Source organism: Indicator indicator, chromosome 15 (genome assembly GCF_027791375.1).
Source record: "Indicator indicator isolate 239-I01 chromosome 15, UM_Iind_1.1, whole genome shotgun sequence".
NCBI lineage: Eukaryota > Metazoa > Chordata > Aves > Piciformes > Indicatoridae > Indicator > Indicator indicator.
In genome coordinates, this window is record NC_072024.1 from 14,642,714 (window position 1) to 14,658,616 (window position 15,903).

The following is a 15,903-nucleotide window of genomic DNA, read 5'->3' on the forward strand; positions in this document are numbered from 1 at the left end:
TTATGATTTGATTTTAATTGTGAATTCCATTTTCTCCTATGGCAGCACACAAAAGTGTTCCGCTTGGAACACAGAAAAATTCAACTCACGTGATTTTGCACGAAAATCAGGAAATCGTTCCAGAATTCACAAAGTTTGTTCGGGCTCTACATTTTGGTTTAATCCAGTCTCGTAAAGACAATACTGCAGATTTCAATGCTGTGGTGGAGAAATATATAAAAGAGTATTTGAAAAGATGCAGTAGTGGCCCTCGAAAATATAGAGAATTTGTCTTATATCAGTATGAATCACGGTTGGATGAGAAAAAATTTCTTTATGCTGCTCCAAAAAATAAATCTCATATTGACAGCAACTTGCAAAACTATATTTTTGGTTGTGAGGCATATCAAATACCTGTTTCTAGAGCTAAGGAATTAATGGAGGGATATTGGAAACGTCAACAGTTCAGTCCCATCTCAGATTATGAAGTCACAGAAGATGACTCTGATTTTGCCAACGCAAAAAGCGGGAAAAGAATCTGTGTGAAATACGAAGCCACTGCTGCCAAGGAAAAACTGCCTCATTCTGGAGATTACGATCCTGATAGACTCAAAAAACTTATTAACTTAATCCAGTGTAGGAAAAAAAATGTAGGTGTAGAGGCTGATTCTGAAGACCCTAGAAATAAAAGTGGTCTGAAGAGGAAACTTGAAGAACAGTCTGAAAATTTGCGGAAATACTTAAAATTAAGTGAATCTTCAGAGAACAGTTGTCAGTATGAAGGTAAGAAAGTGTGTGTTTGGCATTCCTCTTTAAACATTGTAATTCAAAGCATACTTAACATTTAATCTTTACGTATTGAATATAATTTGCATACTTTGGGCATTTTAATGCGTGGTGGTTCATTTTAACGTTGGCCTGAGATGTATCAATAGAGATTAAGTTTATTTTTATGTAGGTTGCCTCTTTCTAAGAGAGTTGTCATGGAAGCTGCTTTTGTTCTGCCTCTTGGGAGTGAAGGCATACTTCGTAGAGTTTGCTTAGCTGTGAAACTGTCCAAAGATTTTTTAATGTAGAATACTAACCAGACTTGATACTGTAATGTCTATTGAAGTTTGACTTTGTTGTTGCTATAATTTTTAAGACTCCAGTACAGTCTATATAATCAGTCAGGATTGGAGGAGAGAATTAAACTTCTAAACAGGAGCGCAGTTAAGTTTTGAAATAGCCAGTAATATCCCAGTGTGGTGGGACAAAGGAAGCAACCTAATAGTATTAAGATGGAATTATTCTGTACATTAAATTGTCTACATCCAAACCTCAGATAATTATCTGATACTATCTGATACTTAAACTCTGCCAGAAAAACACCTTTGGTTGTTGTTGCACTGTTTTCTCTGGGGGAGATTATTAGCTTTTGAAACTGCCCTTTTATCAACAAGTACAAAATATTTGTTCAAGAAAATAAACGTATGTGTACTGTATGAATTAATGCTAAAGAGTGAGACTGTGGGTATGTAGCTGGTGTTTGGTGGGGGGGGGTCTGGTTTTGGTTTTATCTCAAAACTTAGTAATGTATTATTTTTTCCCTTCCTCCCCCTATGCTAAGGGGGCAGAACCTTGGATTCGCCACACTCTGCTTTCTCAGTTAATGCTGGTCTTGGTGGACATGATACTGACTTGAGGCAGCATGACATATCTGACCCTGCTGTTGCTGACACCCATGGCCTCATTAAACTTCTTTTAGAAACACTAGCTAGCGCAGGACACTTGGATTCATCGCTGGCACGGTCTGTCAATCAAGCTTTAGGATTAAGCACTGATGAAATTGAAGAGGAAATGAGGCAAAAATACGAGTATGAATCCATTCCAGCGCAGAATGAAGATGATCATGAGCTTCCTAATACTGCTCAGGCTGAGGATGTTCACTTCAATGACCCACAGAGCCCAACAATAGTGGAAACTGATGCAGTGTGCTTACCTTACCCTGTTGATGTTGATCTGCGGCTTTCAGCTAATGAAGTAGGCCTTGAACACACGCTGCATTTAAAAGTAAGTGACACAGCCATGTAGGTAGATGCTGACAATGCAAGTACTATTTTCATAAATATTAGGAAACGGAAAGAAAAAAATACTTCTTTATACATATGAACATAGTTTAGTAGGAGTGTATAAGGATATTTTCTTCATGATTCTTTGTCTAGTCTTTCTGTAATAAAATTATAAAAGAGTACTTGAAAGACAGAAAGCAACCATGACCAGTGTTCCTCATTAGCTTTACAGTGTCATATGCAGCTTCTCCAGCAATAGCAGTGGAACTTCTGTTATTCTCTTGCCGAGCACTGTACGTAAGGGTGTTTTTCCATGCTTGTTGAGACCAAAGTGTTGCAGTTGTCTTCTGTCTCTTGTAGAAAAACTCTGTTCTGACTCTCCCCTTCCTTAAGGTGGTGGATAGCAATCTGTAAACTTGTTGCATGGCATTAAGTATAGTATTACTGTGACAGCTTGCATACTGCCTTCCATCTTCCTTTTCCTTTGGGGGTGATTCTTGGTCTGGCTAGGGTATTGAGGTTTGTCGAACCTGAAGCACAGTGAGGAGAGATTTGAGAGCTCCTTGTCATAGTTATTGGCTAGCTGTTACTCTTCCCCAAAGTAGATTATAAGGCAGTAGTTGTTGTTCCATATGGACTCTCTCAGCAATGGCTGCCATTAATGCTTGTGTACTACTTAAGTCTTTAACCTTACAGACCTGATAGATGGTATGACAACTTGTCATGCATTTGAAATTCCATCTCAGGCACAGAAACAAGCAGATTTTTTACTGCAGTCTTCCAAAATCTTAAGTAACAGCTTACCTCAGCCAACTGTTTCTATGTGTCAGTTAGTGACGTTCTCTAGTGACAATGCCTTGGGTTAATCAGGTGATTCTTACTGCTTTACAATCATCAAACATCCTTTTACTTTTACGGTAGTTAGTGCTCCAGTTATGGGAATTGGTCTAGTCCAGCCTTTTGAACACTCCTACTTTATAGCAGGTATGTGAAAGGGCTGGAAAATGCCCCTGACTTGTATGCATATTTGAGGATCCTGCAATCCTCAATTCAGAGTGCCCCAGCTGCCATTAGAACACATTATAGAGTGGTTGCTCTCTGATCTGTTACTGATACTTAAACACAAACTCCAGTCTTTGTAAGTCACAGAGCAGGAAAGAATTTGTCCTACTTGTAATCTCTGTGCTTTTTTTGCTTTTGACTGGAATGTGAGAGGAAGTTGGATTGTTCAAGGAATTCATACTAGTTGCAGACACTTCCTCAGCTCTCAAGACAAAAGCCCGAAAAAAACTAAGGAGCAGACAATTTTCCTAATTTTTTTTCCCTTTCTTTGTCCCCTTTCCTCCCTGCCCCACCCAGATTCTGTACTCTCAATGTGCTCAGGGCTGCCATAGTTACTTAATGATAGACAGTCAGCAAAGACATCTGTCAGAAATTGTCAAAGAAGTAAATGAAATACTTTTAAGTACCTTATGTAAACATTTCCATGTTTGACTTGCCTGAAGGCAAAATTGCCAATATGCGGTGAACTCAGGTGTGTTCTTATTGTCAGCTGTTTAGAATGTAAAAGCTTAATAGCTACCAAAGAAACAAGTTTTGAACTGAGAATTTTTGTTGGTTTTTAGGAAGCAAGCACTGGAAGTGTAAGTAGTTTTGAAGACTACAGTCCATGTCCTAGTATAGAACGTGCTTATCGCAGGCAACATTCCAATTCAAATAACAGAGAAGTTGGAATGCACTGGAAACTTATCCCAATTACAGGTAAGGAAGTAAGGTGGGTTTAACTTTTAAGTTATTACAAATAGTGAATAAAAACATGTTCTAAAGGTTTGTGTCTTTCATAGATCCCATTCTTGGGTCACAAGCCTACATATAGCCTATGCAGTTGTTCCTGCTATTTGGTTAATAACAAGAAATATGCTGGGTGAAAACAGATACTGGTGAACAGTATTGCTTCGGGTACATACTGACAATTTCAAAATGTGAATGTTTGAGTATCTTGTCTGGTGTGCCACATAACTTTCTTGAATTCAACAGCTGAACTTGCTGGGTTCTGCTGAGAAATTGGATGTGGGTGGGTAGTAGAGAAAACTAACGAAAAGTGTCTTCTCATAGAAAGTAGTTGACATCTCATTGCATCAAGCTCTTCTACTGAAAGTGCTTCAAAATCTTTACCTAAACATTTAAACCTTTGCCTGTCCTTACCTAAATGTTTAAACAGTCTTGCAGAAGCAGCTTTTTGTTCTGCTTCTTTCTAAGTCAACATGTCAAGTCTGTTTTATGAGCATGAAAGCATGGATTTGAAGGATGTAGAAACGAGGCTATAGGAATCAGAATAGAATGCACTGCTTGGAAGGGACCTCTAGGGGTCATCTGTCTAGGCCCTAAGCAGGGACATTCCCAACTGGATCAGATTGTTCAGAGTCCCATCAAGCCTGACCTAGAATGTCTAAAGGGATGGGGCCCTGGGTTGAGTCCCCATCCCTGGACAGTCATCAGGCCTAACCATAGGCCTGAATAGTTGTCAAAAGCTCTGAACTCAGTGTTACAAATCGAGTTGCCTTGTGACTAAATCCAAATAAACTTTAACTGCATTCTCTGAGTAAAAACTTAGTGATTACTGATTATGTTCAAGGAATGCTGGAGTCTGTCTCTCGGACACATCTGATATTCATCCAGTTGTGTTCAACAGCTCTTTGGCTGAGAAGGGATGAGAGCATATTCATAGGCTTTTCACAAAAGGATGGTAATTCTGGATAGCATTTTCTGTGCTTTCTTCAAGGGCCAAATGTCAAAAATCTGTTCTGACATTTTGCTAAATTACAGGGTTTGGAGACTGTAAAGTTGTTGTTGGGTTAGGACATTATTTCTTTTACTTCTGGAGAAAATGTCTGCTGTCTGTTATCAGTGAGGATATGGTTGCTGGGATAACTAAGTGGATGATTAAGCATCTAAAAACTGTAATACAGTGTAGATGCTGGGTGTGGGAGTTCATGCAAGGGCTTGTCCATTGACACATTGCACAATCATCTGTGAGACTACAAGTCTTGATAGAAAAACGTTTCTCTGAAGTATTCTGGCAGGGATAGATGCTGTTCTCTAGAGACAGGTTTCTGGTGTTCCTATGAGGTCAGTTCTTCAAATTAGCTGTAGCTGCATTAAGTATTGACTAGCTCTGCAGTATGATCTTGTAAAAGGTGCTGTATAAACACCAAGGAACTCTACAAATGCTAACTGCTGCTGTTCCTCAAGAGGGATAGGAAGAATTCAAACAAGAAGATATTTATCTTCTGGGCAGGACAGTTTGTCATTATGGCCTGAACTCTGGAGAGCTTGTCCTCTCCCCTGGTACTGACTTTTCATCAAAAAATGAGATCAGTAATGTGCTGTTCAGCAAGTGGACTTATTGCACATCAAGAAGGCTGTAGGAGCGTCAAAAGAGCCTTTAATGTTTTGGGCCACTGGAACTTTATTTTTTCTGGGAATATCTTCCTGTATAGTATCTTCTAGAAGGCTTTGGATTTTGATTCTAGGGAATTAAGATAAATTCAGTAATATAATGTAAAGGAAGTTTTGTTCTTTTCTGAAACTGCTTTCTCAATCACCTCTGCACAAGTGCAGAGGCAAGTTGGCAATACCTTGGTTTTTCTTTTGGAACAAAACTTTTACTTTTGATACAGGGATCATTTTCAGCTGAACTTACTTTAAGAACTTCACACTTAATAGTCCATGGTTTGAGGATTGGGGATTGCTTTGCTGCTTCTTCAATGACATCAGAATATGTTGGAGGGAGATAGTAATTCACAGGTCCTCAGACTTGTCTAATACTTCTGTATGATGTTACTGTTTGTTTCTTCATGATTACATCATCTAAACTTGCAACAATGGTAAGCAAACTTGAGTCTAACTTGGGCACATGCGTGTTTTAACAAGCCCATCCTAACTCAGTTCTGGTTTGAATTTGCAATTCCTCTTTGGCTCTACAGATACAGTGCAAAATTTTTGTCTGTTCCTGCTTATTGTTCTGTCTCTTGTAACAGAAGATTAATGCATTAATAGACAAAAGCTATGGCTTTTTATGACATTCTTCTTAGATACGAAGAAACAGAATGTTGAAGTTTCTTTTTTCTTTTTTTTTCTGATTTCAAATTCTACTCCAAAATCCTTTCTGGAGTCACTGTAGAAAGACCACTCTTAAGCAGTGAAGAATTTGCCTCCTGATGTGCAGGGATAACTCCTTCAGCAGCTCATAAACAGCTGTTCTTTCTAAGGCTGTTTTCAGGCAGTGCTCTTTTGTTTCTTTGACATACCCAGTTAGAAAGTATTTATCTACAAAGAATATGTTTGAAATCGTAGATCATGCTTTTAATAATTGTTGAAGCTTCGTTTATTTGGGTTTTGCTTCTTGGTCCTGCATTTGTTTTTATTGTGAAGGATTGTGACACACAGGTGTAGATCTGTGAAGGATGCTACCTTCAGAGAATTCTATTTCAGTAAGGATAGTAAATCGTCTTTGTTGGGGTGTGTTTTATTTTTTTTTCTTAAATCTTTTGTTATATCTTTACAAATATTTTGGATTTTTTTATTCAGAAGTATCTAAGTTTAAATTCTGCTTAATGTTTTTTAATAAAAACCTTTAGAGTAAAAAGGTTGTTTAACACCAAGTTCCTTTCTGGAAAACTTCAGATTATTCTTCAAAGGTTATTATTTAATCAGTTCTCAGTCATATAGATCATAAACTTCTTTGCTAATGTAATTGTTACAGAAACTTTCCAACAAACCATGATGCATGGATTGTCTTTTTTTTCAATAAACTTATGGTTTGAAATTTTGTCTCTGAGGGTGCACACAGGAGAGCCACAAACCCGAATTTCACTGCTAAAAACACATATGCAAAACTGATCAGCTGTATTAAAATGTAAGAAGTTACAAAAGTAGCCTCAAATTTAAAGCCATAGAATAGCTTTTAACCTTCTTACTCAAACTTGCTTGTTGTGCAGTATTTCTTGATTACAGTAGTGATGTAACTTCTCAGTGTTGAGCAGCTCAGGAATGTGATACATGGCATATTCTGTGCCTTGTATCTTACATGAGCTTGAACAAAGTTTACTCATAACATTCTAATTTAGTATGAGTTCTTCAGAGTCTTTTACAATTAATATACTTGTGTATACTGAAGATACAGGGCACTAGAAAAAAGACTGAAATAAAATAGAATGGAACTAATTAGAATAACCTGATTTATATCTGTGTTTATTGCTTTTAAAGAAAACTAGAAATTTGGGTTGACTCAAAGCATGTACTTTGAAGGATGAGGAAAGAACATCTAGTTTCATCAGTAATGAAAATATAACAACTGCACTTCTGGGTTTTCTGTATAACTCTTGTGGTATAAAGTGACCGTGAGGTGATAGTGTCACCTTGAAATAGGATTCTGTTAGTAGCAGATTATTTTCCTCTTAAGTCTGGATGGGCATGATGAAATTAGGGACTGAATATGACCTTTTTTTTTTTTTTTTTAACTGTCTACAAAGCCAAATGCATTCCAGAAGAACACCTTCAGAAACTGTCTATAGTATTTTGATTATTGGTTCTGTTCTAGAAATCCACTTAAATGAACAATAAAAAAAAAAAAACAACAAAAGCAACCAATCAACCAAAACCAACCCAAGGAAAACCTCTTTTCAAGTATTTATGGAAGAGATAAGATACTGAAATACCTCTATGTGTCTGAAATAACAGTAATTATCGTGAGACTTAAGTCCTGCCTTTTTAAAAGGAAAAAAAGTTCTTGTTTGTGAGATCAGACATGCGCTTGCAGTGTGATTCCACAGGGTAGTGTGTGGATAAAATAAACCTGTTGAAAGTCTGGAAATTATCCTATTAGTAACTTAAAATATTTGAACATAGAAAATCGCACCTCAACACGACGAGAAACTTCTTTACAGTGAGGGTGACAGAGCACTGGAACAGGCTCCCCAGGGAGGTTGTGGAGTCTCTTTCTCTGGAGACTTCCAAAACCCACCTGGATGCATTCCTGTGCGAACTACCCTAGGTGATCCTGCTTTGGCAGGGTGGTTGGACTCCATCTCCGGAGGTCCCTTCCAACCTCTAATGTACTGTGATACTGTAGTAATAATGTGTCACTCTGCCAGATTTCTGATTTTTTTTTTTTTTTTTTGTAATTCAGTCAGTTCCTGTTATGCTTCATTAAACATCTCTGGGAGTATTACATGTGTTCTGTTTTTCGAGCAGACTTTGACTGTTGTTCTGCCACCTTAGGAACTACTAAATTTTCTGTGCTTCTGTACCTCAGTGGACAGTAACACTTGAGTCTTTGGATTCAAGTTGGATTTGGTAGGGGGAGGCACAACAGTAACGCTGTTTTAAAACTGTGTTGTGGAGGTTTTAGTGTATCAGTTGTGTATGACTTTCAAACATGAAATGATGATGATTAACTTTTCCTATATAGGTCTGAAATCACCAGAAGAACCACTGGTGTATTTACCACCAAAGGATGCCTTTCCTAATGACCCTCGCATAATAAGTAGACAGAGAAGTTCTGATTATCAGTTCCCATACTCTTCATTTTCAGACATACAAAAGGGGACAGCAGAAGATGGACTTTATACAAGAGATGTCGAAAAACTTGAAGATCAGTGTGGGATAGCAGATCAATCTTTATCAACTAAGCATTCCATTAGTGCAGTAATAGAGACCACACTATTAGAAGAATATAATCTCTTTACAAGAAAGATTCAAGAAATTTTGCATCAAAATAATATTGCTTATGTTAGTGGCGTGTCCGCACCAGTCTTCTCTGCCCGGGAGAGGATAACGAGACTTTCCGAATACATCTGTTTACAGATATCAGATGTTTCTGTCCAAGAATATATAGAGGCACTGAGTGAAAAGCTGACTGGTGTTATTTTGTCCTCTTCGTGCATTAGGCGTACTCCACCAGTTTATTCCAGTCCTGAATCAGCAGAAGTGGTCACTAATGCTGCGCTGAATCCTCCACTCGAGACGCTGCCTGTTTGCAGGGACTCTGACACGGTGGTGTGCCCAGAGCCATGTAGTAATAACATGGTGAAAGAGGTGGATTCTAATGAGCAGTGTTTGTCAAGCTTACCCTTAGCGAAGGAGGAAGTAGATCACGTGAATACTAAACCAGAGGATGTAGCGACATCTGATCAGGCATCTTCCAGCAATGATCTGATGGAGCCACCAGAAAAGACACAGAAATCCCCAGAGAACTTAAACATTTCAACCCAACCAGCCTTTTCCGATTTTATAAGCCAGTTAAAACCTGAAGTGTTCAACAGTTTGGTTGAAATTATCAAAGATGTACAGAAAAACACACTGAAATTTTTCATTCTTGAAGAGGAGGAAAGCATTCTCTGCAAGGAAATCAAGGTATGTTCCAGTTCAACATCTCTATAATGTAAAAATAGAGTGCTTTTTCAAATGGGTAAAAATGAGCTTGCAAACATAAGGTAGCCTGAAACTTGTTTCAGAAACAGGTTGTTGTGAAAGTAGGCTGTCCTGTCCCATTTCTTGTTGGAGCTCCTGAGAGTCTTGCTTATATTTAGCTTTTATGTAAGTCTTTTTCTTACCAGTAGGAAAGCAGAACAGGCTGTAGCTTGGTTCTTTGTGAAGATACTGCGGGGGGGTAGTCTTGAGGAAGAAGGGTAACAAGGGCAAAAATTTGATAGCTTACTGTTTTAGACAGAATATATGAGAAGTCACTGTGTGCAGTTTCAGGGTTCTTTCCTTTCCTTCCAGTGAATAGTGCAGGCAACTTCTGGGATTACTGTTGGACTTTTTTTAAATGTGTAAGATGAAGGTGAGATGATAAGAATTTCTTACTTAAAAACTTGTGCAGTTTTGATAGACTGTAAGTTCTTAGAATTATAGAATGGTCTGGGTTGGAAAGGACCTTAAAGATCACCTAGTTCCAATCTGACTGCCAGCTTATTTGTGTCTTGGAAAGACAAGGAAACAAGTCCTTCTGAGACTCACTTGAGGGAAAACTTATTTGAGGTGGGGATTGTTTTGGCTGAACCATCTATTCACTTTTTCTTTGCATCTTGTCTTTCTGTGCTGTTAGGAATATCTTACAAAGCTAGGCAACACAGAATGTCATCCAGAACAGTTCCTTAAAAGAAGAGCTGCTTTAGATAAGTTGTTGATAATTATCCAAAATGAAGACATTGCCAACCTCATCCATAAGGTATTTCATATAAATAATTGTGTACTCTAGAAAGCTTTTGTGAAAACATAGCGAGATGAGCTCATTTTGAACAAGGCTTCCTTCTCCTAAAAACATTACATTTAAACAGCGTCCTCTGAGTAGCCGCTGTTTGAGGAAACAAAAATGGTTGTGGTAAATAGTCTTGTTCTGTCACATACCCAAAAATTCTCCCACTTCCAAATGGGTGTTAATGCTTTTTTATTCTTAGCAACTGTAAGGCTGTGCAGAGGCCTGAGTAATTCTGTTCTGTCTCTGGTTCTGTGATGCTCTAATGGCAAATGAAGGCAGCTGTGGGATGACCTTGGGTATTCCTGACAGCTGTGGTTTATGAACCTAGGCTGGACAGAAAGTAAAATTACTCCAAGTGCTCAATTCTGTTGTCTTGTTCCAGTATTGTTTCTGATAAAGCACCTCCCAAGGCAGGAGAAAAAATGTAATTCTTTGAAAATGTGTTTTGAAGTCTGATATTTGGTACTAGTACGTAGATTCTGTAGTTCCTGGTTTGTTTGGGTTTTTTTGTATGATCTTTAGTATGCATCTCTGATTTATAACACTTTAAAACAGATTCCTGCCTTAGTAACTTTGAAGAGGCTTTCCTGTGTCAACTTTGCGGGTGTTGATAGTTTGGATGACGTGAAAAATCACACTTACAATGAATTGTTTGTGTCTGGTGGCTTTGTTGTGTCAGATGAATCTGTCCTTAATCCAGAGTCCATCACTACAGGTAAGATGATGCTTTAAAACAGACAAAAGCCTAACATTTGGTGATATGAAAGAGATTCCACGATTAACTACAGTGAGGAGTCAAGTCTTCTAATTTTCAAGTTGTCTTCTAATTTTTGTGATTTTTTTTTTTTTTTTGAGAGCTTCAGCTTATTCCATCTTTCTTACCTCAGTGGCCTTCTTAGACAATCTGTTTCTGGGAACTTTGGAAATCCTGTCTTTCTATGTTTGTGTTAGAATGTGGTTTTGTAAGTAGGTATTTTAGCAAGGCAGAGCACATATGACCGAATTCAGCTTTTACCACTGTTAGGCATCTGACCTGCAAAAAAAAGCAGCTCAGGTTTGCACTGCTGCTGTTGGCAAATCTGCCAGTAAGAAAACCTCAAGTACAAGGTTAATGTTCATAGTTGTGTAACTGTACTTTGATGAAAATTGAAAGCTGGATATACTGAGCAGTTTTTTCAGTTTGCATATCACAAAATTTAACTTCTGTTTGCTATCTCCAAAACAGATAAACTGAAACAGTTCTTAAAGTTTCTGGAGGATCTCAATACCCCAGATGGAAAATGGCAGTGGAAAGTGCATTGCAAAATACAAAAAAAACTTAAAGAGCTGGGGAGGTAAGTAGTCGTGTTCTTCAAATACCAGTTGTTAAAACACTTCAGCTTTAATTATGCTCTCCAAAACCCATTTAAGTAATATGTACTCTTCTGTTTAGGCTGTTTTACTTAATTTTAATGTTTAGACTCACATCAAGGATCTTTCTAATAGTGCTCTTTTTCCCCCATTACAGAATGAATGCTAATGCCTTGGGTCTGCTGACCCTTCTGAACACCTATCAAAAGAAGCACCTGGTTGAGATTCTGTCTTACCATAATTGTGATTCTCAAACTCGAAATGCTCCAGAATTAGACTGTCTTATCAGGCTTCAGGCTCAAAACATACAACAGAGACATGTCATCTTTTTAACAGGTAAAAACAAAGTTTATGCATGCTTCTCTCCCCCTTTTGCCAACAGGTACAAAACAGTAATGCAAAATCTCCTTTTATGTATTTAGAAAAGCATCTCAAAACACTTGCAGATTATGTGGACAGTGGCATAGTGGTAGCTACTGTTGATGACTTCATGCAGAATTTTAAAAGTCTTGTTGGGTATCACAACTCAGTTACTGAAGAGAGCAGCCCGTCTCCTCCCGACGCTCACAGAAGGCAATCAGGTAATGTTACACACAGTTGCACTTTCTCTACCCAGTTAGATGGGTGGGGGTAGGGAGCCTTGTGCCTTTACCCTTCTCAATGAACACCACAGATGGCAAGGAAAACCCAACTCTCAAGCTACTCTTTTTCTGTTTTAAATGATGGGGGACAAGCAGCTGGGATGAAGCATTAAAAGGGAGCTTAAGATACAGAAGCAGATGCTGACATGGTATTTGAGAAGGTAGACATGAGCCAAAGTGGTGCAGGATAAGGATAAACTTTATGATCCCTTTTAGAAACTGTAGCAGGAGAACTGAGATGTCAGTAATTGTATTCATTGAACTGTCTGATCAAATACTCACCCACTGTATAACTTTAGATGCTGCTTTGACATTAACCCCTTTGGAGCCGGGAGTTGGGATTTCCCAACACTAAACATGAACCCAGTGCGCAGAAGCTTTTAGCACCGGAGTAACTGGACACACACACAGGGGGTTAGGTGTGCATGTTGAGTAAGTCAACAAGAGTGGCAGAAGACCAAGACTTAAATGATACTGGACTTACAGACCTGAAGCGTAAGGCTCCGTGAGTAGTGTATAGTTTCTCTAGCACATCTGTATGCCAACAGAATAGGACTTTCTCTTCTTTTTCAATGTAGTTCTTGTAGGAAATGAAAAAGAAGAGGAGGACATGTCTCTGGATTCAGGGGATGAAACATCACAAATAGAAATCTACAATGATGCTTCTGAGTATGATACTCATTTGGAAGCTCTGCAGACAGAGGCCAAAGGCTCTCAAGGAGTAGATGCAAAAGAAAGCTGCTTATCAGTTATGGAGTTGCCTCCTGAAGTACAAATTGGTTTGATGGAAAAGACTTCTAAAACTGACTTGGAAGAGATACAACCAATTACTCCAATTTCTACAACATGCTCTGCTGAAGGAGAAAATCACAACTCAGTTGATCAAACGCCTTTCAGTAACTTCCAAGTTTATAGTAGACAATTAAACATGTCCCATCAATTCAGTCACTTTAACGTACTCACTCATCAGACTTTTCTGGGAACAACATACCCCATTTCTTCTGTGAGTCAAAACCAAGAAGGGGGAAATTATTTTCTATCTGCTTACAGTCAGAGCATGGATACAGAGAAGTCGTCATCACCTGGTGGCTGGGATATAAACTGTGATTCTTCCAAGCCATATTCAAACCAGAAATAAACTCCTAAGTCTCTTTTTATAAGTTGCTGTGGAGTCTTCTGTTTCTAAAATGGTAGATTAACAATTTCTATTTTATTCTAGAACAAATGTTTCTTGTTCTTTATCTCAAATGTTTTCTTGTCTTATTTAAATCCTGGTGGCCTGTACCTGTTAGAAGCATCTGAAAATTGAAAAAAATATATATTTTTTAACATTTACTGTACTTGAATTATCTTGTTTGTTGGCACTTTTAAGTTCTTACATTTGTATTTGACCTGTACCTAGGCTTCAGTTTGAGGTCTGTTTTAATGTAAAACTGAATGTTTACCTAAAATGGTGAGGGTTTTTTTTAAACGTAAGAGTATCCAAATCACTTTTCTTTACATAAATATTAAAACTTCTGTATTTATTTGACATTTGACACAAGTTTTGTACAAATGTTTTTACAGAGCTCTAAGGCAGTGTAGTTACTTTGATGACTATATACTGGATCTTGCCTAAATACCTCAGTTAGAGTAACCAATGGTGCAGTTCCATTACAAAAATAAACTCTTAATGCACAAGGGACTTGCTAACACCTTGCACTGTCTGTGGGTTTTGTGTTGCTTTATCTGGGAAACATACCCCGGCTTTGTCTCACGTAGCAATTACCTGCCTGTGTCACTTTGAAACCCTAGGCTTAATACAGCACTATCAGTGTGGCCTACAGCCTTTATCTAGCTCTTGTAATTACTGTAACAAGAGAAGGGCAAACCTGGCTTTAATGACTGTGGTAGCTCAGTTTGCATTAGAGAAACCTCAGTCCTGCCCCAGTTCAGCATAGCCAGGAGTGCTGCTTCCTTTTCAGTTTTTCAACTAGTGTGGTCATAGGTACAGAGTTTGATCTGTTTCATAATCTCATTTTTAGCTCACAGCTGCTGAATTACAAACTTTTTCCCCCAGTGCTTCTCTCTTAATTGGGTCATCTTGTACATCAGCATCTGACTCAGGCTTTCAGAAGACACCAGGTGGTAGTACATAGCTGTGGAGTCTCAAGACTACCCTTGCTCTGACATTGCTGGGTTGGCATAGACTAATACTCTTGACTCAAGTTTAAAGTTGTCCGAAGTTAGATTTGTGGGTTTTTTTCCTGTTTACAATTTGATTAACGTTGTCCAAAGTTACATCTGTGAGGTTTTTTTTTTTCCCTGTTTACAATTCCATTATTTAGTCCTTTTACATAGGATATGTGGTTTAGTATCAGATGAACAGTGTTGGAAAATGACTTCAACCTCACAAAAGCAGTTGGGACAAATACTGTTAAAAAAAGGGTGACTTCCCGAAACCAAACCACTTGCCCTTTCCCTGAAGTTGAATGTTGTTCCTTCTGTCAACAGTTGTCTATTTGTTTAACAACAAAGCAGTACTGGAGTAGTGTAGAAGTTGTGTAGCCCCAAAAGAAGGCAAATAAATATTTTTCCACAAAGAGAACTCCTTTGTATCAATAAACCTCACTGCATTTTTGTGAAGGACTCTTCTACCAAGTGCAGATTCTCACTTACTGCACAATTTGTTACATAGGAGAGGGAAGAGTGCACCTTACTGCTGTAAGACACCTTCAGCATCAGGTTATGTCTAACACTAGCTGCTGCTGGGAGGAGTTTCACTTTGGAGGTTCTGTGGCACTGATCACAGAAAAACTGATGTGAATTCAGGTTATGCATCTCCTGCAGAGATCCAGAAGAGAAAGTTTTACTCCAGATTATTCTCTTTTGAAGACTAAAATTAGACTGGTAGCATTTAATACAGACCTGTTCCTTACCTTGTTTATAGGGAAACTTCCTTAAACAGGTTCTACTGCCTTGGGCCCAGCCCACTGTAACGTAAAGTGCTGCTACCCTGTTTTAAATCATAGAATCACAGCATCTTTAAGGTTGGAAAAGACCTTTACTGTCAAGTCCAACCATAACCCAGCTACCATGACCACTGAACTATATTGCTGAAGCACCACAGCCACACACTTCTTGAACATCTCCAGGGAAGGTGACTCCATCAACTCCCTGGGCAGCCTGTTCCTTTTTTCCCCAAGCCCCTGCAAGAGCCCCTTGTTCATCCAGGCTGTGCGTCTTCCTCAACAGTTTATTTTATGAACCTCATAAGACTTCCTTCTTGAAGAACATCCAACCTTCCTGGATGCCTTTGCCCTTCAAGACTGCCTCTCAAGGGACACTCTTAACCAGTGTCCTAAACAGTCCTAAGTCTGCCCTCCAGAAGTCCATGGTAGAGGTTTTACTGACCCCCACTCCTTACTTCACCAAGAATTCTATCATTTCATGATCACTAAGCCCAAGATGGCCTCCAGCCACCACATGACTCACCAGTCCTTCCTTCTCTGATGGCAAACAGTAGGTCCACCGAGGCAGCTTAATAGTTAAAAATACCAACAAAGTCTACCCAGGCCATTCAGAGTACATCTTAAATCTTTTTATTTCTCAGAGTACATACACTGAGTTCTACCAAACC

The 15,903-nt window shown here is 38.6% G+C and overlaps 1 protein-coding gene across 1 annotated transcript in view; it reads left to right on the forward strand.

Moving 5' to 3' along the window:
• TASOR (transcription activation suppressor) overlaps positions 1–13,606 on the forward strand; it is a 30,471-nt gene extending 16,865 nt beyond the window's left edge. The window contains exons 14-23 of the mRNA XM_054387699.1: positions 46–762; positions 1,589–2,031; positions 3,656–3,791; positions 8,503–9,446; positions 10,141–10,263; positions 10,849–11,008; positions 11,519–11,627; positions 11,801–11,979; positions 12,066–12,224; positions 12,863–13,606. Of these exons, the coding sequence (XP_054243674.1) occupies positions 46–762; positions 1,589–2,031; positions 3,656–3,791; positions 8,503–9,446; positions 10,141–10,263; positions 10,849–11,008; positions 11,519–11,627; positions 11,801–11,979; positions 12,066–12,224; positions 12,863–13,422 (3,530 nt within the window). The 3' untranslated portion in view covers positions 13,423–13,606. The remainder of the gene's footprint in view (positions 1–45; positions 763–1,588; positions 2,032–3,655; positions 3,792–8,502; positions 9,447–10,140; positions 10,264–10,848; positions 11,009–11,518; positions 11,628–11,800; positions 11,980–12,065; positions 12,225–12,862) is intronic.
• Positions 13,607–15,903: the final 2,297 nt, after the last annotated feature.